The following is a 27,764-nucleotide window of genomic DNA, read 5'->3' on the forward strand; positions in this document are numbered from 1 at the left end:
TAAGCAGCAGCAACAGCAGCTAATTAACTTTCTTGGTGGGGACCGCAGCCATGCTGCCTCCACCCCTCCTTTCACTCAGCCCTTCTCCCCCACTGCTCCTCCCATCCCCCTTCAGCTGCTCTGGGCTCCAACTGAGATCAATTCCTCAGGGTTTGCATTAAGGGAATTACACCATTGGTTAGACAGAGGTCTATCAATCTGCCAGCCCGTCACCTGGGAGGGAGAGGAGGCCAGGCATGCCCCTGTTCTGGAGCTCTGGTTAATACCAACTCACTTCAGCCCCCTTCCCATAGCAAACACACTGCTGCATCTCTCTCTCTCTCTCTCTCTCTCACACACACACACACACACACACACACACAAAGGGGGCTGCTACTGCATCAGGCACAGAGCCCCACACATGCTCCTCCAAGCCCCACTCCCCAGACTGCATCTGGGACCATCTTCAGAGTGTGTAGGTAGGTTGGGAGTTGCAAAGGGGGGCTGAGCAGGGGGGCAGGGCAGGACTTCAGGAGAACTAGAGCTGCCAAACCTTCCCTGGCTCCAGAAACCAATGCGGTTTAATTTAGATAATGGTCCCGGCAGTCACTGCAACGCAAGTTGGAAGTGGGGGAGGGGGAAGGGGCCGCAGCCACAGCGGGAGAGTGAGGCGTGGCGTGGCCTTCTCTGGAGAAAAGTCCTATTTAGTGTGGCCAGTGTGGTCTCACACAGGAGAACCAGTCTATGGAAGAGACTGTTGTGCCCAGAAAAGACCATTAACACTTTAGGTCCCCTCCCCTCCCCCATCCCATACACCCTATTCTCCTGGGTGTAAAATCTCTGAGATGTTTCTGAGATTCTGACCCAAAGCCAGATTGAAATGAGGAGGGTCTTCATGGTGACTACCCCGGTGCCACAGCCAAGGTGAGGGACTCCCTTTGGGTCCCTTCTGGGCTATTCTCTGCAGTGGCCCTGAGTGGTCAGATAATGACATGGTAGGTGGGGCAGGGGGAGCTGACGTTGCTACATTTCTTCTTAGGATTCTGTGTCTAAGGGCTGAGGGCCAAGGGGTCACTCACTGGGCACGCGGTTAATGGCCCGGAGTGGTCGCAGCACACGGACTGTCCTGACAGCTGAGAAGCTGACATTCTGCAGGTCCAGTGAATACTCCAGCATCCTGTGAGGAGGGGTTGAATTTGAAGTCAGCATGATGTTTAAAGAGAGAGAGAGAGAGAGAGAGCACCAATGAAGAATTCTGTGAAGAAGCAGGACAATCTGGTGCTCCTCCCTCTCTCCCGACTAAGGAACCCTGAGATCAGCTTTCCTCAAAGGAGCAAGGATAGCTCCCTCTCCCTCCCCCACTCCTCAAAGAGAAGAACCAGGAAGACCACAGGACTCAGGAGATAGGCCAGAACACGGCAGGCAGGCAGCCTCACTCGCTTGGCTCACGTGGACAGCCAGGGAAGAAATACAGAAATACAGCTATGACTGGGTTGGGGTGGCGCCAGGGCCCTGGAGAAAGTAGTGATCCAATCCCCTGCTTCCCACCATCCCCCCCCCTCCGGTCCAGGCCCTCACCCTGCAATGACAATGAAAAAGTCAAGCCGGTTCCAAGTGTCTCCCAGGTAACATTTCTTCCCGAAGATACCCAAGGCCACCATCTTCACCACCATTTCCACAGCGAAGAAGGCAAAGATGAAGTCATCAAAGGCCTAATGGAGGGACAAGAGTCTGCAGAAACTCAGAAGGGCAAGAGGACACACACACTCCTAACCACTTCTACCAGTTGAGTCAGGGCTTTTTGCAGAACAGATGTTGGGGGTTAAGATCAGGAACTATAGCTGGATGCTAGTGACTCACACTTGTAATCCTAGCTACTCAAGAGGCTGAGATCTGAGGATCAGGGTTCAAAGCCAGCCTGGGCAGAAAAGTTCATGAGCCTCTGATCTCCAATTTACCACCAGAAAACAGGATGTGGAATTGGGGCTCAAAATGGTTAAATGCTACCCTTCAGCAAATAGAGCTCAGGGACAGTGCCCAGGTCTTGAGTTCAAACCCCATGACTGACAAAATGAATCATTTTTTTTTAAAGATCAGGAACTAGTTAGAAGGCAGGGATTGAGAAGTTCTCCACTTGTGGCCAGTCTTGGGGAAAAAATTAGCGAGACCTCAATCTCAACAAAGCCAGGCAGGGTGGCACAGACATGGGCATGAAGTCCCATCTATGCAGGAGGCACAGGTTAGGAAGGAACGTTACAAGGCCAACCTGAGACTCTTATCTGAAAAATAACCTAGAGCAAGAAAAAAAAAAAAGCTGGAGGTATGACTTGAATAGAAAAGCTCTTGCAAAAGAGCTGGGTGCTGATGGCTTATCTCTAGAATCCTAGCTACTCAAGAGGCTGAGATCTGAGGGCTGCAATTTGAAACCTGAGATTTTATCTCCAGTTAACTACCAGAAAGCCAGGAGTGGGGTGGTGGCTCAAATGGTAGAGTGTCAGCCTTGAGCAAAAAGGTCAAAGTCATTATCCAGGCTCTGAGTTCAAGCCCTAAGACTGGCACAAACACACACACACACACACACACACACACAAGAATCAGGAGTTCCACTTCCCCATAATACATATATTGCCACTCACCTGCAGAATTCGGCACCTCTGGGAGTCACAGGCGATGTCCTCACATGGCCGGAACATGCCCAGGGTCACACAGTTGAGAAGAATGACCAACATGCTGATGCGCTCAAACCAAGTATCAAGACGTCAAGGAAACAGCTGGCCAGGACTAGAAATGAAAGTGTCCTCCAATACCCTGCCCCGATGACACCTGCTACGTGTCAACCTCCCAGGTTTGAGGGGAGGACCCTGGCTCACCTTGACCATCTCACTTCTAGGGACCTAACCTTGTCATCTGTAGCCAAGGTAGAAAAAAAGCCATAAATAATGTGGCTATTTACACAAGCCATTTGGGGAATGGAATTGATCATGCTGGTGGAAATGCCAGACACCATGAGTCTGCTGCCGAATCGCCTCCTCTTCTCTCCAGCTCGCAGGGTAGATGTGAGAAGCAAGTGAGACAATGTATGTGAATGTGTTACACAAACCTACAGTCGGATTATGCCTGCCTTACAGTTTACCACGCACTTTCACACACTTCTGACGCTCATGACAGCTCCACGAAACATCCAGGGTAGATTCTTTTGATTGGAAACTGAGGACCAGACAGCCAAAGTCATGTGCTGAAGCCATCCAATACAGAACAAGACTGAGGTCCCCACACTCTTGATCTACACAGCCATTCTCTCCATGCCATAGCTGCTTAGACAGGCAGGAAGGGGGCTGTCATCACTCTCCTGATACCAGGCCCACAGAAGGGCCCACAGCTGCATGCCCCTTGCTACAACACTGGAGCCTGAGGCTTTCTCTCCAACTCCAAGCCCTCTCACCTCTCAGCCTCTAGACACATTCCAATATGGAGACCTCTACCCCCAATTCTCATCAGGCACCATACCAGGCCCAGCCTACACAGTGGAAGACGCCTGATGCACAGCCATGTGGCTACCACATCGTCTTATGCCTTCCAGCCCAGACTCAAGCAACTAGGGCAAAAGGAGTTCTTTCTAACTTCTGAGACTTTCTGCATGGTGAGTTCAAGAGAATGTGTAAGCTGGTCCTGGACCTTAGAAGGTTCCAGGCCCTGGACTCAAGGAGTAGTTTTCTCATGGCAAATAGGAGGGCAGAAAGAGCAAAATGCCTAGGAGAAGAGCGGAGGATCAGGGCAGCCCACTACCTCCACCACCAAGTAGATGTAAAAGAGCATGGGGACTCTTCAGGAATGAGGTGGCTTTTGCCAGGCAAGAAGGAACCAGCAGAGACATTCTAGGGCTCTAAAGGATCTGATTCCCAATTGGTCCTAGACATACCCCATCTTTGTCCTGAATCCCAGACCATTCCTCCTCTCCAGAGGCTGGCGACTGACTCCCTCATCCACCTCAAAGCTTTCCTGCCCCCCCACACGTCACCTGGGCTTTTTACTCTCAGATACACAACCCTGTCACCATCTGTCTCTGCCACCCAGGAGACCCAAGACAGTCATTTCCCTAACCTCCATTCCCTTACAAAAATGAGTAACACACACACACACACACACACACACACACACACACACTTTAGGGTTGGGGGTAAGTGGATGAGAGGGAAAATAAAGAGTGCTGTTTCCATGGAGCTGTTCCCGAGTGGAGCCAGAGCCCAGTGCATCTCTCTCCAGAATGGGGGGTCAGCCAGGGGTCACTCCAGAAAGAGGGGGACAGGGAGGGAGCCATCCATTGGAAAGGAAGTGACACAATTACCCTCAAGAATTTGTTTGATAGCCCTTTCCTCACCTCTGTAGGAGGAGAAGTCTTGGAGATGCACCAATTCTTCTATGTGGGGGGCTCCCAGGACATCTGTCTGTTCACCTCTAAAGACAATGATTCTACCATGTTAAATCATCCATGCACTTGTCTCCCTTGTGGACTTCTGCCTACATCTTTATATCTGCCTTCCCCAAACCCTTACTACCTCTGAGCTTAGTGTAGCACATGGCACAGATAGAAGACCAATGCATGGGGAGAATGAATAAATGAATGAATCGATGAATCAAAGACTTTGCCTATCTAGAAACCAGATATGTCCCCCATTCATGCAGCCCTGTCCTGTGTCCCTTAAGACTGATGAATTGATGATAACTATGGGGAGAAGGGCAGAGTTGACCCCACAGAATTGCCACCCCCTCCTTCTGTCCCTGCCTTACACAGGCTCAGATTGGAGCCTCTTTCAGCCAAAATCAGCTTCTAAAGAATTCCACATCCAGCTTAATCACAGAAGCCCCTTTTCAACAACCCTTGGCAATATGGTCTGTTCCCACGTACATCCTGCCTGCTCTCTGCTCCCTCCTTCACTGTAGGTGAGCATAGATGGACAGGGAAGAGCTCCAGGCACAAACTTGGTACAATCTGAATAGAATAACTAATGGGGGGGTCTTTTACCCTTCTCAGGGTGGAGCTCGTTTCCTTGGGAACATGGCAGTATGTCACTGTGTGATGTTCTTCAGTTGCCATAACAACAGGAGGATGTGTCACCAGGTGGTGTGGATTTGTTGCCATGGTAATTAAAGAGACCCCCCCCACACACACACACATGCTCTCTCCGTACCCTGGCTGCTATCTTGTCCTCATGCAAGAAAGGGGAACCAGGGAGACCCACAGGTTATCAGGAGGGGGGAACCATGTGACAGATCCCCATGGTAACTGAGAGAACGGGGGACACTGGTTGCCATAGTGACTATGAGAGACCTGTGCAGTCACATGTCTACTGTTGCTATGGTGACTGTCCTGGTCTGGAGTGGATCCCAAAGGGTGGGGGCAGGAGAGGAGAGGATCTTTCTTCTCCCCACAACCCATCATCAAAACCAGAGAGAAAGAGAATGGCAGGAGAGGAACCCCACTTCCATCCCTCCTCCTCCTCTCCCTCCTGGAAGAGAAAAGTAGAGCATGTTATCTTTACAAATGAATCTCCTCCATGGGATTCTATCTAGATAGAGCCCTGTCTAGCCAGGAAGCTATGAGTGTAGGAGGCAGGCTGGGTACCTCCAAGGCCACGGGGCTCCGGGCATGAACTGAGAAGGCAAGCAGGCCCTCAGCTGCCTCATTCCCTCCAGCAGTCAGGGAAATCTGAGACTAAGGAACATTGGGGAGGAAATGGGCGGGGACCCAGGAATCCTGTCCTTCTAGTAAGAATTGGGGGGGAGCGGTCCTTTCATCACTCATCCCACAGAGAGACTGGTATCTACCAAAGCCGCCACCCCTAGGGTGGAGGTGGATACAAGGGCTCAGCCTAGTGGCTTGCGCAGGGAGGTGGAAAGGGGGATTCCCCTAGCCAAGCCCCCCCTCCTGAGAGCCTGCTTTCCTGTGTACCCCCAGCTCTAGTGTGTGGGTGTGTGGGGAGAGGTTTCCAGCTGAACCGAAAACTAAAGCAGAAAGGCAGCCGGCCCCACCCAGAGACAGACATGAGACAGAGACAGACAGACAGACAGAGACAGAGACACAAGAGAGACGGCCGCTGGAATCTTTGGGAGGGAAAATAGGCCAGAAATCTGATTCAAATTCTGTGACTTTGCATGTGTGTGTGCACACGCGTGTGTGTGCGTGAGTGTGTATGCATGTCTGCGTATGTGAGCAGTGTGTGTGTTGCCATTCTGGCTGAGGGAGGCAGGGTGGGGTGAGAGCTAGGGTAGAAGCAGGCGGGGAGGGGGGGAAAGGGCTGGTGGAGGGGTAATCCCAGGAATGACTCCAATTGGCACTAGGGGTGATGGGGAGTCCCCCAGTAATGCGGTGAAGCAGAGTAGGCGGGAGGGAAAGTGTGTGTGTGTGTGTGTCCCAGAAAGAAGGAGGCCTGGAATGGAGGGAGTGCCAAGATGTACTCTGCCACCCTATCCTGCTCGTCTCTGGGGTCCAGTCCTCCTCCCCAGAATTCTCTCTGGGAAGCCTCAGGTTTGGAAATGGGAGTAAAGAATTGGTGAGGAGACACACATAAGCCCCCCTCCCACCCTACTTCCTCTAAGAATCCAATGGTGACTTCTAGGTAGGTGAGAAGAGTGGGCAGACTTGGAGCACACACTGGGACAATGGCTAGGAAGACTCCAGAAATTCCTGGGGCCCCCTCCCTTCTAGAGGCACACACTCAGACACACACAGTGACGCACAGTCACACACTCACATTCACTTCTGGAAGCCATTAGGGTTCCTGCCTTTTAGGCCTCCCCCTTCTCCTCCCCCGACTCCTGGCAGGCTCCCCTTTCCCCCACTGGCCCCCCTTCCACTCCCCCTTCTCTCTCAGCATCCCAAATGCCAGCCTGTGATTTCCAAATGAGAAAAAGCTGTGCTGGGCTCTGAGCTTGGAGAAACTCCTACACAAACTTCCAGATGTGACACAACAGCGGGAGAGGGAATGCTCAGGATCTCCTTCCCGGGAGGGGAAACACACGCCCTCACACTTGAAGAAACACACACTGGAAAGGCCAACACTCCCCTCTAACCTGAGGGGGGGACCCACCCAGCTCTGAGCTGTCTGAGCCAGTACCCCTGCTTTCCCCTAATACTAAAACACACACTTCTATGCCTCTCTTCCTTTTGCTGCCTCTTTACCCTCTCCAACACACACTCTCCTCTCTCTCTCTCTCTCCTTCTCTCTCTCTCTCATCTCTCTTTTCTTTCTACCAGCATCTAGATCTCCTCTCTAGGAAACCTGTTTTTTTTAAGGAGGCTATGAGGAAAGGGTCAAAAAGAAGTGCCAAGAAAAGGCAAACTAGATTCAGTTTGAGGGAGTAGGGAGTGTCCTTATGTCCCTTAGGCTCCAAGATGCAGAGGAACCTCTAGGAGTCAAGGGAAGCTTCACCAACATCAAGAAGAGAGAAAGAGAAAGGCCAAGAGGCAGTTCAGAGCCCTCAGGCCGTAAAAACAGTTCCCCTTGTCACTGGGGTAGGATGGGAGCAATGAGGTACACAGCTTACCTCAGACCACCCAGGCCCAGATGCTAGTCCAGAGCCAGTACTATGGGTGCCCCATACCCTAGACTACCGACTACCACTCCCCAGAGTAAACCAGCTTCCACCTTGCTTCTCTCATTCCAACCCTGGCCACTTGCCCCATTCCTAGAGACATCTGGCTCCAGGCTCCCCACTACACCTGGAGATAGGGCAGGTGACAAGATGAAAGCCAAAAAGGAGGCTGAGGGAAAGGAGATAGGAACTGGTTGGTGGGTTTTCCCATTCAGTGGCAATGGGAGGGGCCTGGCTGTTTAAGGGACAGAGAGAAGGGTTATCCAGAGCTCATCCCATAGAGACTGGGATGGGGGGGTGGGAGATTCACAGTTCAAGACTTGCCAATTCCACAAGCCCAGAGACCTCAGACTCTCACCTCTCTACAGTTCAGAAAGGAAGAAGGGGCTGGGAGTGGGGAAGAGAGGATGATGCAGGGAGAGGGTATGATGAGGGGAGCTTCCTAAAGACCCACAGTGTAAACAGAGCACAGGGGGTGAAGGGGGCCCAAGCTTATATCCTGCTTTGCGCACTAGAGGCAGCAGAGCTGCAGAGAGGGCGGCACCAAGTCCCCCCCCTTCCCCAAAGCAGAGTCCTGTTTGGGCTTTCAGGGGGCTGCAAGGGAGACTCCCCCACTCCCCCTAACACACACACACACACACACACACACACACACACACACTCACACTTGCAGTGAATCTGAGAGAATCTCTGAGCTTTCAGGAAGGAACTGGGAGAAGCTGTCATGACCTGGATGGCAAGACAACCAGCCCCCACCTTTCCGGGTAGCTGGTTCCAGCGCTTCGTCAAGCAGGCTTTTTGTTCCCAAGAGGACTGGGGTCTCCCTGACCACTCCAGACTAGGTAAAGGCAAAAGAACCAGACTAATTCTATCTACCTGGAATGTGGGGCATGTGTCCCCCAAACCTGTGCCCAGAGTAGGCACAGGGGTGTCAGATCTGAGTCTTCCTCAGAACACATGCTGGCTGTCTCACGATTCCCCCACCCCAATACTTTTCCAGGGCTGCGGTCTCCCATACCTGCTCTGCCATCAGCCAAAGCACTCTCATTTGTGAAAGGAGGGGGGGGGTAACTTGGACCTGCTTCATCCCATCCCCCCACTTGCCAAAGCGCTGGCCACAGTCTTTTCCCTCCACAAGGGGAAAAGAAAAAAGAAAGAAATCCAACACAAAAGTCCCCAGCCCAATCTTAAACACTAGGCATCAGATAAAGAATCGGGGGTGGTGGGAGACACTGGTGATTGGGTTCCACTGAAAGGGGCTCCAGTCCAGCTCTGGGGGCAGACGGCTCCCCTCCACCACATCTTGTTCTCATTCTGCACCCCTGACATCAGCCGCCGCCGAGAAATCTCCTTGTTGTGCCTCCAACCCGCGGGCTGGGGGGGGGGGGACAGCTTGAGGGAATAAGACCTGGCCCCTGCCCCCCCTCCCCATCTCCCTCTGGGTCAGTTAAAAAAAAAAACAACAACCTCAGCTTTGAGGACCAGGTTAGGGGGATGGACCCTAGAATCCGCCGCAAACTTTGGGGCGGGGGCAGGAGGAAAACCCAGGAGATTGCGGTCTCCCCTCCTCCGTCCCCGCAGCTTCCTCCCCACCCCTGCCCCCAAAACTCGGAAACCAAACCCAGCTCGCTAACCAGCGTCGGGGCGGCCAGGCGGGCTGCCGGACAGAGTAGAATGCCCAAGCTCCCGAAGCTTCCCACATCTGGAGGATGACGACCCTCCTCTAGCCACATCTGGAAAGCATCCAACTGCCAGCCAGTGGGTCACGTCTCTTTAAAAAAAAATCCGATCTGTGTTTCCCCACCTCCCCACCCCCCCATCCCACCCCCAGGATTAAGGTGTGTGTGCGGGGACAGAGCTTCCCGGGGTACCCAGCAGACCTGCTCACCTCTCCTTCCACTCTGAAGCCCCCTCCCCTGCTAAGCATACACCCCCCCACACACACACCCCGTCTCAACTGTCCGTCCTCTAAGCTCACTTCGACTCACCTGGCTTTTTGGTCCCCTCTGGAAACGTGGCCCGCTCCCCCCTCCACGCGTCCCCCCCTGCAGACCCCGAAAAGCCCGGCCGGCCGGTCGTGCCCTCGAAGGATATGGGTTACAGACCGTGCGGAGACACCAGCTCCGCGGGCGGCTGTCCTGGCTCAAGTAGAAGAAAACCACCGGGGCCAGCGCCGGGTACGGCAGCCCCTCCGCCTCGGAGTCCGCGCTGCCCGGGTCCTTTTCCGCCGACCCCGGCTCCGGCCGGCCCCCGGCCCCAGACAGGTCGTTAAGCTGCATGAAGCTCCGGGGCTGTCCCGACTCCTCGGTGCCCGCTCCATCCTCCTCCTCGTCCATTCTCTGGCCAGCCGGGGCCCCGGGGTTCCGGAGAGGGGCGAGCGGCCCCCCTCAGAGGAGGTGTCCTCACGCAACCGGGGGACCCCGGCGGGGGCACATCTGGGGGGCTCTAGGGCTCAGGCTGAGCCCCCGGGAGGGCCAGTTCAGCCCAGCTCCCCCTGCCCGCAGGGGCATGCTGCCCGCGGGGCGCCGGATCGTAGGGAAGCCCCGCCTGGCGCGAGTCCCGCTGCTTCCCCTGGGCCCCCGGGGTCCCCCGGGCCAGCCGGCTGGCTCCCCCTCACTTTGTTCCGGCTTCTTCGCTTCGCGCCCTGCCTCCGGCTGCTGCCGGAATCCGCGCTACCTTCGGCGAAGCGTCCCCCAGAAAGGGGAGAGACAAGGGGGAGGCACCCGGTGGAGGACAGGGGTCCGGGGAGGGGCGCCCCCTCTTCCCGCGGCGCAGCTGGAGCAGGATCTAAGGGGTCAGCATCGTCCCGGCTCCGCGCCAGCGGCGGCGGGGGGGAGGGGAGGAGGGATCTTTGGGGGCAGGTTTGGAGGGGGTGGGGGGCGGCTCCTTCCTCCGCCCCGCGGCGGGCTCACGGTCCGGGAGGGGCGGGGAGACCTTGGGGGGCCGTCCCAGGCGGGGGTGGGGGCGGAGATGCCGCCGCTGCCGCCGCCGCCGCCGCCGCGGTGGCTGCCGTTGCCGTAGCTGTCGCCGGCGCCACTGCCTCCTCCTCAGGCTGAGACGCGGAGCGAGCGAGCGAAAGCGGCGGCTGGGAGCCCGGCGCACACCACAGCTGGATCCCTCACTCCAACTTCAAGCCTCGGCCCCGCCTCTCCCCAGCCAACCCGGCAGCCAATCGCCGCGCGCCGCCGGCCCTGAGCCGCACGCCCATTGGCCGGCCGCCGTGGCAGTGCGGGCGGGGACGCGGAGGGAGAGAACCACAGCTGGAATCCGGTTCCCACCCCAAATCTCAGGACCGCCTCTCTCCCCTCCTCTTGCCCCTGGGTCCGCTCCTGAAGGCTGGATCCAATCAGACATCAACCCAGGCCGAACCCACTTTTCTATTGGCCACTGGGGTCTTTGGGACTCCCCTGGAGGGAGCCTCGGGGAATCAAAGCGTATTTGGCGCCAGGTCCTAGGGTAATGCAGCAAGCTCCGGGCATCCTTTGTCCAGGACCCTCCGAACTGGACTCCAGCCAGAGGGCGGAGCTCGGCTCTGGACGGGGGTTGGAGAAGAAGGAAGGCGGGAGGCACCGGAACGAGGGGTGCCACCAGGGTTCCAAAGCGAAATCCGGCTGGGTATTTGGTCAATCGCAAACCTTATACATGAATCTGGGAACCTGTCCCGGGGAAACCGGAGAAGCAGAGCTGGAGGGTCCCGAGGGTGGGGCCTCGGGCAGGAGGGGGCGGATCGTGGGGAGGGGGGGAGACAGAGGTGGGTGTGGTCTCTACGTGGCCTTCACTCCCGGACCCCTCTCCCAGAGCTGGCTGGGGGTGCTCTGAGGCCCCCTTCCGATACTTTGACCCTGACCTCCTAACCGTAACCCACAGACCCAGACCTCACTCTGAAGCGCAGAGCTTCACCCTCGGTTCCTAAGGATCCTTTGAAGGGTGCGGCTTTCATTCAGGGGCTTGGAGCTTGAACTCACAGGCAGGTAACAGCTGAGCCTCAAAACGAGAACCCCACCCCCACCCCAGCGAAAAGACCTTTGGGCCTCGAATGTGTAGGAGAGGATGAACACATCAGGCTTTACCAGTGTCTCCTGCAAAGCCCGCCCCAACCCCTAACTCCGTGCCTCAGTTTCTCCATCTGGCAGCAGTCCCAGTACGATGTGAGGGAAGTCTAACTTGACAGACAGGAGCTTCGATGGACTGCTCTCCTCACCTCCGCTCTGCTCAGAGTGGGTGCTCGCGGTTCTAGGCTTTCCGCGCGCGCGCGCGCGCGCGCACACACACACACACACACACACACACACACACACACACGCAGATCCCGGACTTCGCCCCGCCTCTCCTCCGCGGCAGTACTAAGTCTCAGCTTTAGCTCCCTGCCTCCCGGGGCGGGGTGGGGGGTAGGAAGGGGGGGTATTCAAGAACGCAGAGCCCCAGTAGTACTGGACGCGTGGAGGAGGGGGAGGGATTCGACTTCCCCAACCTCTGCGTGGGCATCCACGGCGAATCCGCCTGGGGCCGTCCTTCTCCCCGGAGATGGGGGGGGGGCGGCGGCAGCGGCTCATGCCTCTGCGGAGATGCTGAGGGGTGGACCGGATGGCCTCCAGCATCCACTGATTCTCGAGCGGGCGTTCTGTGTGCTCGCAAAGCTGTGCCACCCACGCAGCCCCCGCAGGCTTCCGGCCAGAGCGTGGGTGTGCGTATGGGGTCGTCTTAGCTCCCTCTAGGGCCTGTTGCGGGGTTGGGGGAGGGTGCGCGAGGGGGGGGGAGGAGGGCAGAGCGGCTGCAGCGCCCAAGCCTCCCTGTTTGCCCTTTTGCCAAATCCGGGCACTGAGTTGTGCAAATGAGGCCGTACTTATTTGCATTTCATGCTAATGAGCACATCCCTTAAGTGCCTGTTTCTCCTGGCGGGAGTCTGTGCTCTCATTCTGACTGTGCCTGTGTGGCGCCTGTCTTGAACTCAGGGCCCTTCCGGGAGAGAGGGGCTATTTATGGTTGCCTTGGTCTGACACCTCCTTCCCTCCCTGCATCTCCGCAGTCTGGTGGTTTGGCTTGCCCTTCTGGTCAGGATCAACAAGCCCCAGGGCTGGCACGGAGAGGTGAGGATTCTCCTCTCCTAGACTTTGCAGAGTGGGAAATGAGGCCAGAGACTTGCTAGTCTAATAGCCAGCTTCTCTGGTGCCCCACATCTTCCTGTATTACTCAGGCCATTCCCCCGGTTCATGGGCTTCCCTGTTACAGAATATATCCAGAAAAGGGGCATGCAACACCTAGATAAATGAAGATATACCTCCCTAGGTTTGTGGCCTAGGCTAAAACTTGCCCCTTGAAACTTGTCACTGTAGTCTGGCACCAGAGGACTTTGATATCTGAGCAGAGATGCCCACCATTTCCTGAGTGAGGTAGGGAAGAAAGCAAGCAAAGGAAGGCCAGAAGCCATCTTTAACTCCAGCCCTCTATAGCTTAGCTCTGACATCACCTCCTCAGACTGGCTTTCTTTCCAGTATGACTTTTAGTGCCTATTAAGGGGGCGAGGGGGGGCGGTGATGCTGAGGGTATGGTATGAACCAGACAAAAGTATGAATAGTACCTAGTAATACAGTATTCATACTCATAGTACTAGCCTGGGCTGGGATGCTAGGCTTATGTCTGTAGTAATGAGATCATTGCCTCAGCCTCTAGGCTGTGTTCCCCAGACCAGGGCCTACCATAGTGTTTGGCATCTAGGAGAGGAACGAGAAGTTCCTTTCTTTGGGCCTCAGTTTTCCAACTAACTTAAGCTGATATGTTTTCTAAGCTCTCTTCTGAGTTTGAAGGAGAACCTCCACAAGTGCGCCATGCTCAGCTAGCCTCTTCAACCCTCCTGCAGCCCTCTGGCTCCCTGGAGAGCTGAAAGAACAGCCATCTGTGATGTGCTTTGTTCATTATCTCCTTTGGTTTCTCAGCAGCCCCGATTGCTGGTGGTTCATGCCTGTAATCCTAGCTACTCAGGAGGCTGAAATCTGAGGATTGAGGTTCAAAGACAGCCTGGGGCTGTCTTCCAATTAACCAGCAAAAGCCAGAAGTAGAGCTATGGCTCAAGTGATAGTGCAGTAGCTTTGAGTGAAAAAGCTAAGGACAGTGCTTAGGCCCTGAGTTAGTATAGCCCCAGTATAAGCATGCACACACACACACACACACACACACACACACACACAGCTGAGTGGGTGGTTCCTCATTTCTCAGAAGTTGAAGTTCAGAGAGATTAAATGACGTAAGTGACTACCCAAACCAAAAGGTCACGTTGTCCCAGGACCCTGACCCACAAATGCCTTAGGACAGTCCTACTGGTAAGAGAAAACACACCAGGCCAAGGAGAAGGGGTGACATGGAACTTTCTTTTTTTTTGGTCGGTCGTGGGTCTTGAACTCTGGGCCTGGGCCCTGTCCCTCACTTCTTCAGCTCAAGGCGAGTGCTCTACCACTTGAGCCACGGCACCACTTCATCTCCTGGTGGTATATTGAAGATAAGAGTTTCACCAATATTCCTGCCTGGGCTGCCTTTGAACTGTGATCCTCAGATCTCAGCCTCCTTGAGTAACTAGGATTACAGGTGTGAGCCACCAGCACCCGGCTAACACAGAATTTTCAAATCCCACATTTAGCAATGGTCATGTTTAATCTTACTCTCTTTGGGAAATCTTCCCTTTCTGGGTGAACAAACACTTTTAAGCCCTAACTTCCTCCTCTGAACCCATTTTCAGGATGCCACTACAGAAAAAAGACAGGAGGGAGAAGACCCCAAATGCACCTTTCTTTATAGCCATGTCTCAATGTCCTGGGAAATGGGAAAAATCCAATGGCTTTTATCATACCCTTGAAGATCCTAGGGTGACCTCTCTATGGTCAAGTCTCAGAGGCCAGACGCTTAACCTCTCTGGACCTCCAATACCTATCCATAGAAGGCTGAAGGTACCTACCTCACTATCTAATCCAAAAGGGTCAGTAAGGCAACAGTGGCTGTGCAAACTGCCCAGACTATTCCAAAGCTAGGGCATGGGCTGCCAAAAAGGCCACCTGTGCCCCCCTTCCCTGCTGCCCCCAGGCCACGTGTCCAGCCTCTGACTTCCTGGCAAGGTTGAGTGGGCTCCAGCAAGGAGGGCCAACTGACCTTGTTGGCTGGTGTGCTAATCCCCTCCAGATGGGCTGGTGGCTTGCGATGAGGGCCTGCTGCCCATTGCCGACTATGATCCTGGTAACCATGTGTGGCTGCGTGTGACCCTGTGCAGGGAGTGACCACATCCAGCCTCTTCTTGCTTTGCTCCTCCCCACTGTTGACATTCCTAGCAGTGGTTCCATTCAGGACTCCTTGTCCCTAGTGACTTTTTTGGGGGTCTGTCTGTGTTGCTAGGCTAGGAGGATGCTCAGGCTTGGCAGACCCCAGAGCAGCAGGCCTTCCCACCAGCCAGCGCCATCCTGCTATACCTGCCAATCCCAAAGCAGGCCTCCTAGTCTCCTCCCCTACTTGGGGGAAGGAGGGGGGCGGGGAGAGGTTCCTGGAGCCTGTAAAGATGTATGTGCCAAGGACAGGACTTAAGAACATCTCCCAGCATCAAAGGGGCAGAAGGTCACACGAAGGTGCCAGCTTCCTCGCAGGGAGGACTGAGAGATTTGGGGAAATATTTCCAACACAACAGATGCCTCAAGCGAAAGAGAATTCTTTCCCAGAGCAGCATGAAGCGGGCAATGAGTGACAAATACGACCTCGTGCTTGCCTCCCTCCTGATGGGGTGAAGGGGGGGGAGGAGCTGGATGGTAACCACAGCCCCCACAGCGAACAGGACACATGCAAATGTCACCATTCTGTGAAATATAAAAGCTCATATAAAGTATCCTCTATCACTTCCTGAGCTCCAAACAACAATAACAAAAAACAACAACGGGAAGGAGAGGGCAGGCCCTTTCTTAACCTCTCCTGGTAACAAAGATGAGGCTTTCTCCTTCTTGGGCTAGCACACGCTGAGTCCCCCACTCTGGTCTGCTGTGGTTTCATCAGTCTAGTGGCCTCTAGAAAAGGCAGGGACAATGGGAGCACACAGAGGAGGAACTCTCAGAAGAGGCGGCAGCCTCGGGCTGCCCTGCTGGAACACAGGCCCCTTCCCTCACAAACAAGGCTGAGGTCCTGAGGTCACCGCGGGACGCTGTTAGGTTTATTCCAGGGAAAGTGGGTGCCCATAGGGAAGCAGCAGGGATGGCCAAGGTCACCAGGTGGCATAGAGCCCAAAGAAGGCCGAAGGTTCTACACAGGCCCGTAAGGCCTGAATCTGATAGACTGGGAAGCTCAACCTTCTGGCCCAGCTCAAGGGGCTCGGAGCAGTCACTGGTGTAGCATTTTCCGTAATTCATTGGGCTCTGTGATGGGCATCGAGCATGCTTGATTCTCACAAACATAGGCAGTGGCCCGATCTTCTAGCCGTCGCAAGGTGCTCAGGAAGGGCAGCTGACGGGACAGGAAGCTGGAGGGGTCACCATCAGCTAGAATCAGCACCTGGACAGTGGCAGAGCAGACAGAGTCACCTGGGGAAGGGTGCTGGGTATAGCAAAAGCCTACTGGGAGGTGTCCTTTTCCTCCTCAGGCTTGCAGAGGGGAAGATATTGGGGAGCAGAAAAGGGGAAAGGAACCCCTCTGTACAGTATTTTCACAATAAATTTTTTTTAAAAAAGGGGGAAAGGGCAGCACAGTGGAAGGCAGAGGGTGGCTGGGCTCATGGGGACAGGTACCTTGTTCGGGATGTAGATGGAGTGGACACACTGCAGCAGAGCCTTGGTGTCCTTTGCCTGGGGGTCTCCACAGATCACAATCTGGCCAGAATAGGAAGGTCATTTCAGGGTCAAATGAGAGAGGGGCTGGGCCCCCAGACCTTCCGCCTTCCCCATCCTCCTCCTACCACACCACCCTACAGAACTCTACGGGACATTCTTCTCAGCTGCCATCCAGGAGGCTACATTAGACAACGTTTGGCAAGGAAAAACACACACACACACATAAGAGAGAATGAATACACAAAGTATCAACATCATACACAGTGGTAGATGTACACAGGGGACACACGTGGAAGACTTGATACACTAGAAAATATAGAACACACAGACACACACAGCAGTCATGTGCACACACAAATGCCCATGGAGAAGCAGATGACACATATACCAACCTCACATAGATGCGCGTGCGCATACGCGTGCGAGCGCGCACACACACACACACACACACAGGCACACACACACAGGCAGACATAAGCAACTACATACTGGCAAATACACCAGTACAAACCCAGTAAGACAGACACACATTTCCAGAGTTGAGCAATGTATGCATGTGCATGCATGCACATGCACACACACACACACACACACACACACAGAGACAGAAATAATGAGATTGATTTGCAGAATCTTACAGAGAAATACTTCACCAGCCACCAAGGACCCATATTTAGTCCCTGGCCTCCTGCCTCCATTCTCTAACAGGCAGTCACAGGCACGTGCCTGGGCTGAGGCTTGTCTCCACAGACAACCACCTCCCACAGACACCTCCTCTACAAAGATCCACCTCCTGTGCCCTTGGGCACACACAGTCCTGAGCTCTGGGGACAACCCCAGAATCCCACTTCATGTTCCTATCCCTGGACACAGTCCCAAGTTCCCTCCTACTCTGGGTCACAGCTTCACCCCACCTGCTTGAGAGTCTGTTGGTGGGCTGAGAGAGCTCGGACCATCTCCGGCAATGCCACAGGGACACGGCGCATGCGCTCAGAGAAGGCTGTCAGCAGGCACACACACTTGTCCATCCAGTCCTTGTGGCCTGTGAAGCCGTGCAGCCGAAGCAGGTTGTGGGCTGACACCGAGTTAGCACTGGGCTCTGCGCCATCCTGGTCTGCAGGAAACAAGAAGGCAGAGGTGAATGGGGAGGGGGTGTCGTCAGATTTCAGGATGCTAGCCCAGGACTGAATCCAAGAGCTCCAGAGGATGGACAGGACAGAGAGATTGCTCTTTCCTGCTCTGAGAGTTCAGCCCCTAACAGTGATTGATTCTCTGACATGTGAGCTCTCAAGTCCTCTGCTGAGCTCTGGGTCCCCAGGCCTCTGATACCTCTGTCCAGCCACCCAGCCACATGAGTCAGTGTAGCCTCAACCTTGCTAACTCTCACCCCTACTTCTGATCCATCTACAAGTCCTGCTAGAGGCTGCAGCTAAATGTCTCAATCCTTGCCTGTTTCCTCATTTCCTAATCCATCCTTGGCCACACCAAACTGAACGCCATGAATGTCGTCCTAGCTGATGTCCATGTACCCTGTTTCCATGCTGTCTCCATCATTGATAAGTGACTTCCTTACACTGAGCCAGTGCAGATCATGATCTGCTTAAAACCTTCCTGATAGACTGGGAAGGTAGCTTAGTGGTAGAGTGCTTGCCTACCATACATGAAGCCCTGGATTCAATTCCTTAGTACCACATACACAGAAAAAGCCAGAAGTAGCACTGTGGCTCAAGTGGTAGAGTGCTAGCCTTGAGCAAATGCAGCTCAGGAACAGTGCCCAGGCCCTAAGTTCCAGCACCAGGACTGGATAAAAAACAAATAACCAGGTGCCAGTGGCTCATGCCTATCTATAATCCTAGCTACTCAGGAGGCTGAGATCTGAGGATCGAGGTTCAAAGACAGCCCAGGCAGGAAGTCCGTAAGACTCATCTCCAATAAGCTACCAGAAAACAGGAAGTGGCACTGTGGCTCAAGTGGTAATGTGCTAGCCTTGAACTGAAGAGCTCAGGGACAATGTCCAGGCCCAGAGTTCAAGCCCCATGACTGACAAAAAACAAAACAAAACAAAACAAAAAAAAAACAAAAAAGCTTCCTAAATCACCTCCACCTTACCCTGCTGGCTTTGGCACCCTCCTTTTACCCTGACCCTTGTCCCCACCCCAGTCTGGAAGTACTCATCAGCCCTTTCTCAACCTGTCACAGACCATCCCCTGTGTCTGAACTCTCCCCCAAGTTGTTCCATAACTACACAGCTTGTCTCCCAGCCCTGGGTAAAGCGACACCCATCTCAGATTTAGTCTGATCATTTTCAGGCTGAGCTAGAGAACCTCTGTGGTTTTCTCTCTAGATCATTCTATTTATTCAGCGGATTGTTACTGCAAACCTACCATGTTCCAGGTACTGGGGGATGCAGCCGTGACAGAAAGTCTTGGAGTAAGACGGGGTAGGCCCCTGGCAGAGGGGTCCTGGCAGATGGTTCCATGGTTACTAGTGACATGTGATGTTATTGGGTATTTGTCTCCCCTTCTCACATTAAGCTTACTGCCAGGAGGAACCAAGTCAGCCTTGTTCAGTGTTTGAGCCTGTGGATACCAGTGACTGTACTAAACATGTCCACAGAACAGCTAGAATAACCTTGCCACCATCTCGGTGGTAGTAAAGGATTGGCTTCCTTTTGAATGTTAAGAAACTGAGGCTTGGGACTAGGGACCTAGTTCAGGGTACAATGCTTGCTTAGCTGTACGTTCTTTGATTGCATTCCCCAGCACTCTAACTTTAAAAAAAAAAAAAAGGAAAGAGAAAGGAATAGATGGGAAGGACTAGCTAGGTCCAGGACCCCAAGGCCAACCCAACCCCACACTCACCATCCTTCAAACGTAGGGGCAGGCCATCTCCCAATTCGGCCTCGCTGCAGAAATAACCGCCACCCCGGGTGTCCCAGAAGAGTCTGTCCTGCGTGTCCTGCAGACGCAGAGCCCATTCGAGCCAGGCGCTCTCCTGTGAGGCCTCGTATAGGTCCAGCAGGCCTCGCACCACGAAGGCATAGTCCTCCAGGAAGCCCCAGCAGGGGGGGGTGCTGGGGACACAGGAGAGAAAGAGAGGGTGGGGACATGCCTAGGGATGTCCATGTTAATCCTCCATGTTAATCTTAGTTAATCCTCAAAATGCACCTCTCTAGCCTGAAATCCTATCTACTTGGGGAGAGGGTGTTAGCTGTTCATGGTTCCAGGAAAGCCTAAAAAACAAAAAACAAAAAAAAAGTCACGAGACTCCATTTTCAACCAATGGCTGGGTGCAGTGGCACATACCTGCCATCCCAGTGTGTCTCGGCGAAGCATAAATAGGACTGAGAACTAAGCTGGTGTGGATATAAAGTAAGACTCTATCTCAAAATAAACTCACACAAACTGGGGTGGTAGAGTGACTCCAATGATAGACTGTCAGGAAAGTGTGAGATTGTGAGTTCAACCTCGACTACCAAAGAAATAAATACAATTTCCTACTCCTGTGGCTACCCTTTAGCCCATTTCCCAGCTGAGTGAGTGTGGCCCAGGGGTGCTAAGAGTTCCAACAAGCATGTGGCAGAGCGAGGACTGACAGTTCCGCCTGGAGCAGCACAGGTAGGCTGGGAAATGCCCGGCCAGCCCCTCACCTGTGCTCCAAAGTCCCCCCACTGCCCGCGTAGCACATCCGCTTCAGGCGACCACTGGCCACATCGAACATGTGACGCTTGAGGAACTTGGCACAGTTGGTGGCATAGTTGATCAGCTTGTCTACACCCAGTACAGCTCCAGTCACAGCAAAGCCAGATACCATTAAGCCTAGAGAGCGAGAAGGAGGGAGGCAGGCCCAGGGTGGTGAAAAGCCTTCCAGGACCCTCCACCCCATACCAAGGGCTCCAGAGCTAGGCAGGGCTACACTCCTGGCCTGGGTGCATGACCATTGAATAGGCTCCTCTGAGGTTTGGATTATTTGGGGGAGTTGTTGTGTTTGTGGTGTATATGTATGCCTTTTGGGTGTGTATGTGTGGAGGGAGAGAGCTAGTACAAGAGCTTGAAACTCAAGGCCTTGCTTGCTGGCTTTTTTGATCAAGGCTGGTGCTCTTCCACGAACCACAAACCCTTCTACTTCCTGCTTTTTGCTGGTTAATTGGAGATTTTTTTTTTAAGTCTCTTGGCTGTTTCTGTCCAGGCTGGCTTTACACCTTGATCCTCATCATCTCAGCCTCCTGAGTAGCTGTAGGATTATAGATGTGAGCCACTTGGCATGGCTCAGTTTGTTCATTTGTAAATTACAATGAAGGAAGCTAATGATGGGAGAAGACTTGGGAGGTAGAAGGAGCTTAGGAAGAGGGGAGCTCTATAAACAGGATAGGACTTCCAACAGGGCTGGCCCACCATTCCAGGCAGCCAGCATCTTGCTATCCAGGTGTGGCCTTGGCCTATGTTTCCGGGCCTGCAGGAGCTTCTCCAGCCCTGAGTTGAGCAGACTTCGAACAGCGTCCACATCCAAGCCAAAGCGGGCAGCCGTCAGCTCCAGCGAGTAACGGACAGTCAGCACATTCTGGCCCTGCAGCTCCCCCTTGGGGTCCTGAGGGAAACAACAGTGTTTGTCTGAGGGAACCCAAGCACTGTAGCAGGTCTAGGACACCACCTCCTGTGTCCCCAGAAATTCTCACCTGAGTGGGGCTGATATTGCCAGCCTCTGTGAGTCCGTAGTGCTTCATGAGAAGCTGGCCCGAGGTCAATGGCTCGGTGGCTCCGGACACACTGTCTGGGAGGAGCTGCTGGATCTCTTTGACTGTCCACACATAGAAGGCACCTTCTTTGGGTCGCATGTTCCGCTCTGGGGGTGAATCTGCGTCCTCAGCACTGTAGAAGCCTCCAGACTACGGGGAGGGGGGAGTTGGCTAGTCTCTGCAGAGAGCAGTGGAGGTTCCAGCCCCAACGCAGCCAGGCCCACCTGCCCTTCTGGACACATACCCGGTGGATCAGACTCCGAGCTACATAATGTAGGATACCTTTGGCCACATCAGAGTAGAATTCATCACCAGAGATCTGGGAAAAATGGGGGGAGGAGGGAGGCTGTAAGTAGAGGTACGTGGGGTTGACCCAGTATATAAGGAAGACATTTTCCCAGGAAGGTGGACTAGGGAAGCCTGGGCAAGGCATTATGGGAGGGAAATTAAGGATTGACATTAAGAGGGAGCTACAGTGTCTAGTGAAGGTCTCATGCTTGGCAGGGTTCGGGCTGGACACAAGGGTCACCTGGAAGGCCTGTGAATAGGCCACTGCCAGCTGTCCCTGGTCATAGAGCATCTTCTCAAAGTGTGGAACGTGCCACTGGCGGTCCGTGGAGTAGCGGTGAAAGCCCTGTGCCAGGCAGGAAGCAATTCTAGTGACTGGTCCCAGCTTTTGTCCCTAGCCCATAAGCCTCCACTGCTTCTCTGAGAAATACCCAGTCCGCCCTCACCTGCCCTACATGGTCCCGAATGCCTCCATTAGCCATCATTTTCAAAGAGTGCAAGGCCATCTGCTGGGCCCGAGCGCCATCCTGGCTAAGCCGGTGGCCGAGCCAGTAGGAAAACAGGAAAGTCAGGATCACTGTGGGACACCAAGAACATGAAGGTGAGAGGAAGTCAGGTATGGGGAGGTGGTGGTCAGAGGCTTTCTGGCCACACACTAGAGGTCAGACTATGATTGACTGGTCCACTGGAGATCAGAAAGTTACTAACCACATCAGTAATATAAGCAGGTCAGGCTTACTAGGTCACTGACCAGGTTAGAAGGTCATCGTGTAGGTCAGAGTCAGAGGATCACTGCTAAGAGCACAGGTCATGACTTTACTAGATTCTTATTGACAAGCTAGGGGTTGTCAGCAAGACAGGATGGTTAACTAAACCAGAGGTCAGAAGACCATCGGACGTAGTGGAACACACCTGTAATCTCAGCACTAGGGAGGCTGAGGAAAGAAAAATGAACTAGTAAATTCAAGTTCAAGGTCAGTTTAAGCTACATAGTGAGACCTTGTCTCAAAACAACAAAACAAACAAAAAAAAAAAAGCAAAGAAAGATGGGTGCTGGTAGCTCACTCCTGTAATCCTAGCTATTCAGGAGGCTGAGATCTGATGACTGAGGTTTGGAGCCAGCCTGGGCAGACAAATCTGAGAGATTCTCATCTCTAATAAGCAGCAAAAAGCCAGAAGTGGAGTTGTGGCTCAAATGGTAGAGGCTCCAGACTTGAATGGAAAAGCTAAGTAATAGCAGTAATGCCCAGTACTGGCATTAAAAAAATGGCCAAGATAGGGTTCAGAAGACTGGATCTGGGGGTAAGGCATGAGGGTGGGCACTGACCTGGTGTTGGAAACTTGGGGGCCTCAGCAAAGCCACCATATTCCTCATCATAGCCCTCATCCAGCTGCTGGAAGCAACGGCTGTTCATGGTGGAGGCAGAGGGTGGCAGTTGGCGGTCACCCATGCTGATCTCTGACCGGGCCAGCAGCGCTGTGGTGACGCGTTGGCTGTTTTCCAGCAAAGTATTCTTGTTCTGTTTCCACTGAGGGAGGAGAGGGGCATACTTGGGGATCAGCATGGAGTGGGGGTGGGGTGCCCTCAGCCTAGTTCCAGTGCTTCCCTTGGGAGAGGCACCCACCTGATCCCGGATTCGCAGCAACACCGTGCGGAAGCCCACTCGGGTCAAGCCATCTTCAGGGGGGAAATAGGTGCCCCCCACAAAGGGCTGGAGGTTGGGAGTCAGCCACACGTTCATGGGCCAGCCCCCACCACTACTGGTGGCCTGGTGGAGAGAGGGGATGGGGATCAGGGGAGCTGCTCCAACAGGTGGGCTGCAGAGCTCCCGCAGGGAGGCCGGCTCACCTGCACAAATGTCATGTACACCTTGTCCACGTCAGGCCTCTCCTCCCGGTCCACCTTCACACTGACAAAGTCCTCACTGAGCAGGCGGCCAATCTCCTCATTCTGGAAGGACTCTTCCTCCATCATGTGGCACCAGTGGCAGGTGGAATATCCCACTGGAATGGAGATGGGGGGGGGTGAGCCGAGGAAACAGCCAAAGTGGCCTCGTAGCCAGACTGAACAAAGCTTAAACTTCTAACTCCTAATGTCAGGGGAGCCCCAGAAAGCCAAGAGAGAGTCCCCCTATCCATTGCCTCTCCCCGACTTCTCCACCCACTTCCCTTCCCTGAGTTTCCCCCTCCCCTTCCAGGGAAAGCGGGTGCCTTACCTGAGAGGAAGATTGGCTTGTTTTCTTTCCTGGCCTTGTCAAAGGCCTCCTGTCCCCAGGGATACCTGGATCCAGAACAAGGGGACATCACTCAGCAGCCCAGAAGATCCTGAGACCCCCACCGCCTAGAGGCCACCAGAGAGGGACTCACCAATCCACAGGATTATAGGCATGTTGGAGGAGGTACGGTGACTTCTCATTGATCAGGCGGTTAGGGGTCTTCTGGGGTGAAGGTGTGGGGGCGCTAGGCCGGCTTCCTTTCCCTCCGGCAGGCATGGGCACTGAACTATTGACCGTAGCACTTCGGTCCTTGTCCCGGGAGGAGCTTCCCCTGGTTCGGTGAAGTGGTCATACAGGTAAGGGCCTCTTCCCCCTGCCCACTCAAGAGCCTGCCCTCCTCCCTACCCCACCCCCACCTTCAGGAATTCCCTCCCCCAGAAATCCTTGCTCCCAGACCAGCCCACCTTTCTGAACCACGGGGGAGACCGTGGCCTTTGTGCTCCCCCTTATGTTTTGGGGGGGGTGAAGCGAGGTGGCTCATTGGGGGCTCCCTGCCAGGTTAGTCTCCCCCAACCTCTACGGCCTGGCGGTGGGAAGATTGACTGTGAGGTCAAGGCGGGTCACAATGGGCAGAATGGGCCTTCCAGCTTCATTCTGGCCCCCTGGCCAGGCCCCTCCCCCACAGTGGTATCACCGTGGGCGTCTCTGGCATGCCTGAAGTGTGACCACTGCCAGTGGGGAAGAATTGGATCTAGGGTCAGCCCATACTCACAGGGCACTCTGTTGGGTCACACATACAGGACAATCCAGGGGACTGGTCAGGCACATCTCAGGGACTTCAGCCTGGGAGCTAACCAAAATAAAATAATAACATGCCCCAACAGCCCTACAGAACTGTAACTAGACACTGGGCACTATTGGAAAAGGGCTTTGGGCCCAGCACAGTCTTCAAGAAAGGCTTCCTGGAGATGGTGTCAGAGCAGTCGTGGGAGTTAGCTCTAAAAGGGGACAAGAAGGAAGGGCAGAATTGGGAACCAGGTGGAAGAGTCAGGCAGGGTGAAGGCAGGACCAGGCAAACAAGGGTGTCCAAGCAGACTCTGCAGACCAGTGCCAGGTTTACCTGGGGCTTATGGCAATGCCCAGGCCAGCTCTGGCCAGCAGGAGGCTTCATGCTCACCAGGCCCGCATGCCCAGCATGGCTGATCTGATCAGGCAGTGCAGCGGGCAGGCTGGGTGAGAGGCTTGGAAGGGCTAATCCTCATTGAGACTCCAGCCTACTGGCTGGTCTCCCAGCGCCGTCCGGCGGCCAAGTGTGGAAATTCAAGCTGATGGCTCAGGAGGGCTAGGTGGATGCCTAAAATTGGGCTGGGCTTAAGGAGACCCTGTAATTGAATGAATGACCTTCACCATGGGGTTGTGGGATTTCAGAGCTTTGGTTCATTTCATCACACCCTTTTTACAATTGAGAAACTAAGGATCAAGCCACACTTCAGGTTTTGCCTCCCCAGCTCAATCCCACCATTGCCAGTATCAGTGCTGCTGGGTGCTCTATCCAGTGTGCTCCACCGGCTACTGAGCCTGGGGTTGAGAACACAGAGACAAGGCTCCTCCCCTCAGATGATTTTGTTCACAAACTGTTGCGAAAGATAGAGACTAACTGGGCACCAGTGGCTCACACCTGTAATCATACTTACTCAAAGAGATGAGATATGAGGATGGTGGTTCAAAGCCAGCCTCGACAGGAAAGTCCATGTAACTCATCTCCAATTAACCACCAAAAAAAGGCAGAAGTGTCTTAAAGTGGTAGGGCACTAGCCTTGAATGAAAAAGCTAAAGGACAAGGCATAGGCTCTGAGTTCAAGCCCCAGTACCGGCACCAAATAATAAAATGAAACAGAGTCTGGGAAGGTGGCCTAGTGGCAGAGTACTTGCCTAGCATGTATGGAGCTCTGGGTTAGATTTCTCAGTACCACATAAACAGAAAATGGCGCAGTGGCTCTAGTAGAAAAGTGCTAGCCTTAAGGGGGAAAAAAAAAGCTCAAGGACAGTGCCCAGGCCCTCAGTTCAAGCCCCCAGATTGGCAAAAAAAAAAAAAAAGGAAGTAGACACAGCCAGGCATCTGTAATCCTAGCTACTCAGGAGGCTGAGATCTGAGGATCACAGTTTGAAGGCAGCCCAGGAGAAAAGTCCCTGTGAGACTCTTATCTCCAATTAATTATTCAAAAGCTGGAAGGGGCACTGTGGCTCAACTCTAGCCTTGAACACAGAGGCTCAGGGATAGCTCCCAAGCCCTGAGTTCAAGCCCTACAATCAACAACAACAAAAAGAAGCAGACAAGAGGAGGGTTGGATGTATGGCTCAAGTGGTAATATTTGCCTTGTAGAAGTAAGGCTCTGAGTTCAACTTCCAATAACCACCTGTCAACCAATAAATACATTAAATTGATAAGTAAGTAGCAGGAACTGTATGTGCAAGGGTCCTATGACACATCAGCAAGTCGGAAATGAACTGCAGAAGACCAAAATGGCTAGATGACAGAGAACAAAGGGAGACAGGTAATAAATGAGGCTAGAAGGTCAAGAAGACCTGGGGGGCCAGATCCTGGGAGGACATGCAAATGATAAGAAGGCAATTGTTAGAATTGCTTGGCTGCCAGTCTAGACACTCAGAATATTTTACCACCGTAACTCTTCCTCCTCTAGCTTGGACAACTTCATCAGCTTATGCCACCTGGCCTGTTGGAGAGATACATCCTTAATGCCTGCTAGCAACTTGTCATGTATCCAAACCACAAAATGTCCCCTGCCTGGTCAGCACTCTCAGTACTTTTCCACTGGTCAATCATAAAGCCCCCAGTCCATAAGCATTGGGAACTAGCTTCTGCTGGAGACGGTCTCTTTCTTTTCCTTCATGTGTGGATGTGGAGCTGCCTCCTGTCTATCTCTCTCTGTCTTTTTCAGTCTAACAGTGACATTTTTGTTTGTTTATGTATTCCTTTATATTTTCATTATCTTTTAATAGTTGGGCAAAGGTATTACCAATTTCAACAAATCAGTTTATACATGCAAAGCATCTTGATCAATATTACCCCTTCTTGTTTATTTTGAGACAGGGTCTTACTGTGGAGTCCAGGCTAGCCTAGAGCTCATGATTTTCCTGTCTCAGCTTCCTAAGTGCCGGGACTACAAGCAGGTATCACTATGCCCAGCTTAGACAAGGGGATGTTTGATGAGAATAGAAAGAAGCTATTGGTTGACTTTAGTGAAGAAAAAGACCCAGAGGGGTCTGTACTTTGGAAAGAGCCTGCCAACTTCCAAGGGGAATGGACTAGACAGAGGAAAGAAAGGATAAAGGGGTCGTGAGGCCACACTAGTATGTGGACCAGGGAAGCCATAGAAAAAAAGCTAGAATGGAGGACAGTGAAGAAAGAAACTCCTGGGAGGAGAGGGAGGTGTCAAGGATGATGGCAGATGGGCTTATTCTTTGAAAAGGCCAGGAGGGAGGGTCATGAGGCTTTTTAAACATATGTTTTTTTTAAATATACAATTTTATTGTTATTAAGGTGATATACAGAAGGATTATAATTTCATAAATCAGGTAATGAGTACATTACTTTCTTTGGACAATATTACCCCTTCTTTTGCTTTCCCTGTTTCCCTCTCCAATATACAATACTGTATATTGAATAGCATGGTTGTGTTTGTTCATCCTTCCTCCCTCCTTTTCTGCACTGTCCCTAAAAAAAAAAAAAAAAGCAAAAACAAACACCATCACCACTGACCAAAAACTCATGTTTCCATTTCCTGGAATTTATTTCAATCAGTAGTATTTTGTTGTTGTTGGTGGTCGTGGGGCTTGAACTCTGAGCCTGGGCGCTGTCTCTCAGCTCTTCAGCTCAAAGAGAGTGCTCTACTATTTGAGCCACAGTGCCACTTCCAGTTTTCTGGTAGTTTATTGGAGATCAGAGTTTCATGGACTTTCTTGGCCAGGCTGGCTTTGAACTGTGATCCTCAGATCTCAGCCTCCTGAGTAGCTAGGATTACAGGTGTGAGCCACCAGTGCTGGGCTAATCAATAATATTTTAAGTGTTAAGAGAAGTTATACCTTTGAGTTTCTCCCTTAGAGTATCCTCCTTTAGTCTGACTGTTCATATGTAAATACCTA

The 27,764-nt window shown here is 53.2% G+C and overlaps 2 protein-coding genes across 32 annotated transcripts in view; both read right to left on the bottom strand.

Moving 5' to 3' along the window:
• Cacna1g (calcium channel, voltage-dependent, T type, alpha 1G subunit) overlaps nt 1-10,490 on the bottom strand; it is a 66,271-nt gene extending 55,781 nt beyond the window's left edge. For 24 of the 31 annotated variants that reach the window (XR_001175898.1, XM_013037041.1, XM_013037021.1 and 21 more), the window contains exons 1-4: nt 9,667-10,289; nt 2,616-2,727; nt 1,558-1,691; nt 1,059-1,156 (exon numbers count right to left, since the gene is read on the bottom strand). Coding sequence is in view for 30 of the 31 variants with exons in the window: in XM_013037041.1 (XP_012892495.1) it covers nt 1,059-1,156; nt 1,558-1,691; nt 2,616-2,727; nt 9,667-9,908 (586 nt within the window). In the remaining variant the exon portion in view is untranslated. Of the gene's footprint in view, nt 1-1,058; nt 1,157-1,557; nt 1,692-2,615; nt 2,728-9,666 lie in introns of all 31 variants that reach the window. The other 7 variants (XM_013037014.1, XM_013036967.1, XM_013036955.1 and 4 more) reach the window with 2 other exon arrangements.
• A 5,236-nt stretch (nt 10,491-15,726) lies between these two features.
• Nucleotides 15,727-24,780, bottom strand: Spata20 (spermatogenesis associated 20). Its single transcript, XM_013038046.1, has 16 exons — nt 24,721-24,780; nt 23,752-23,931; nt 23,601-23,665; nt 23,234-23,388; nt 23,010-23,153; nt 22,712-22,913; nt 21,831-21,961; nt 21,626-21,730; nt 21,341-21,415; nt 21,037-21,246; nt 20,756-20,948; nt 20,011-20,179; nt 19,223-19,434; nt 17,276-17,475; nt 16,320-16,400; nt 15,727-16,086 (listed from the first exon to the last, which is right to left on the bottom strand). Exons 2-16 carry the CDS (start codon nt 23,874-23,876, stop codon nt 15,916-15,918), a joined length of 2,238 nt encoding a protein of 745 aa, XP_012893500.1. The 5' UTR covers nt 23,877-23,931; nt 24,721-24,780; the 3' UTR covers nt 15,727-15,915.
• Between the last annotated feature and the right edge of the window lie 2,984 nt (nt 24,781-27,764).

Source organism: Dipodomys ordii, unplaced genomic scaffold (genome assembly GCF_000151885.1).
Source record: "Dipodomys ordii isolate 6190 unplaced genomic scaffold, Dord_2.0 Scaffold7, whole genome shotgun sequence".
Taxonomy (NCBI): Eukaryota; Metazoa; Chordata; class Mammalia; order Rodentia; family Heteromyidae; genus Dipodomys; species Dipodomys ordii.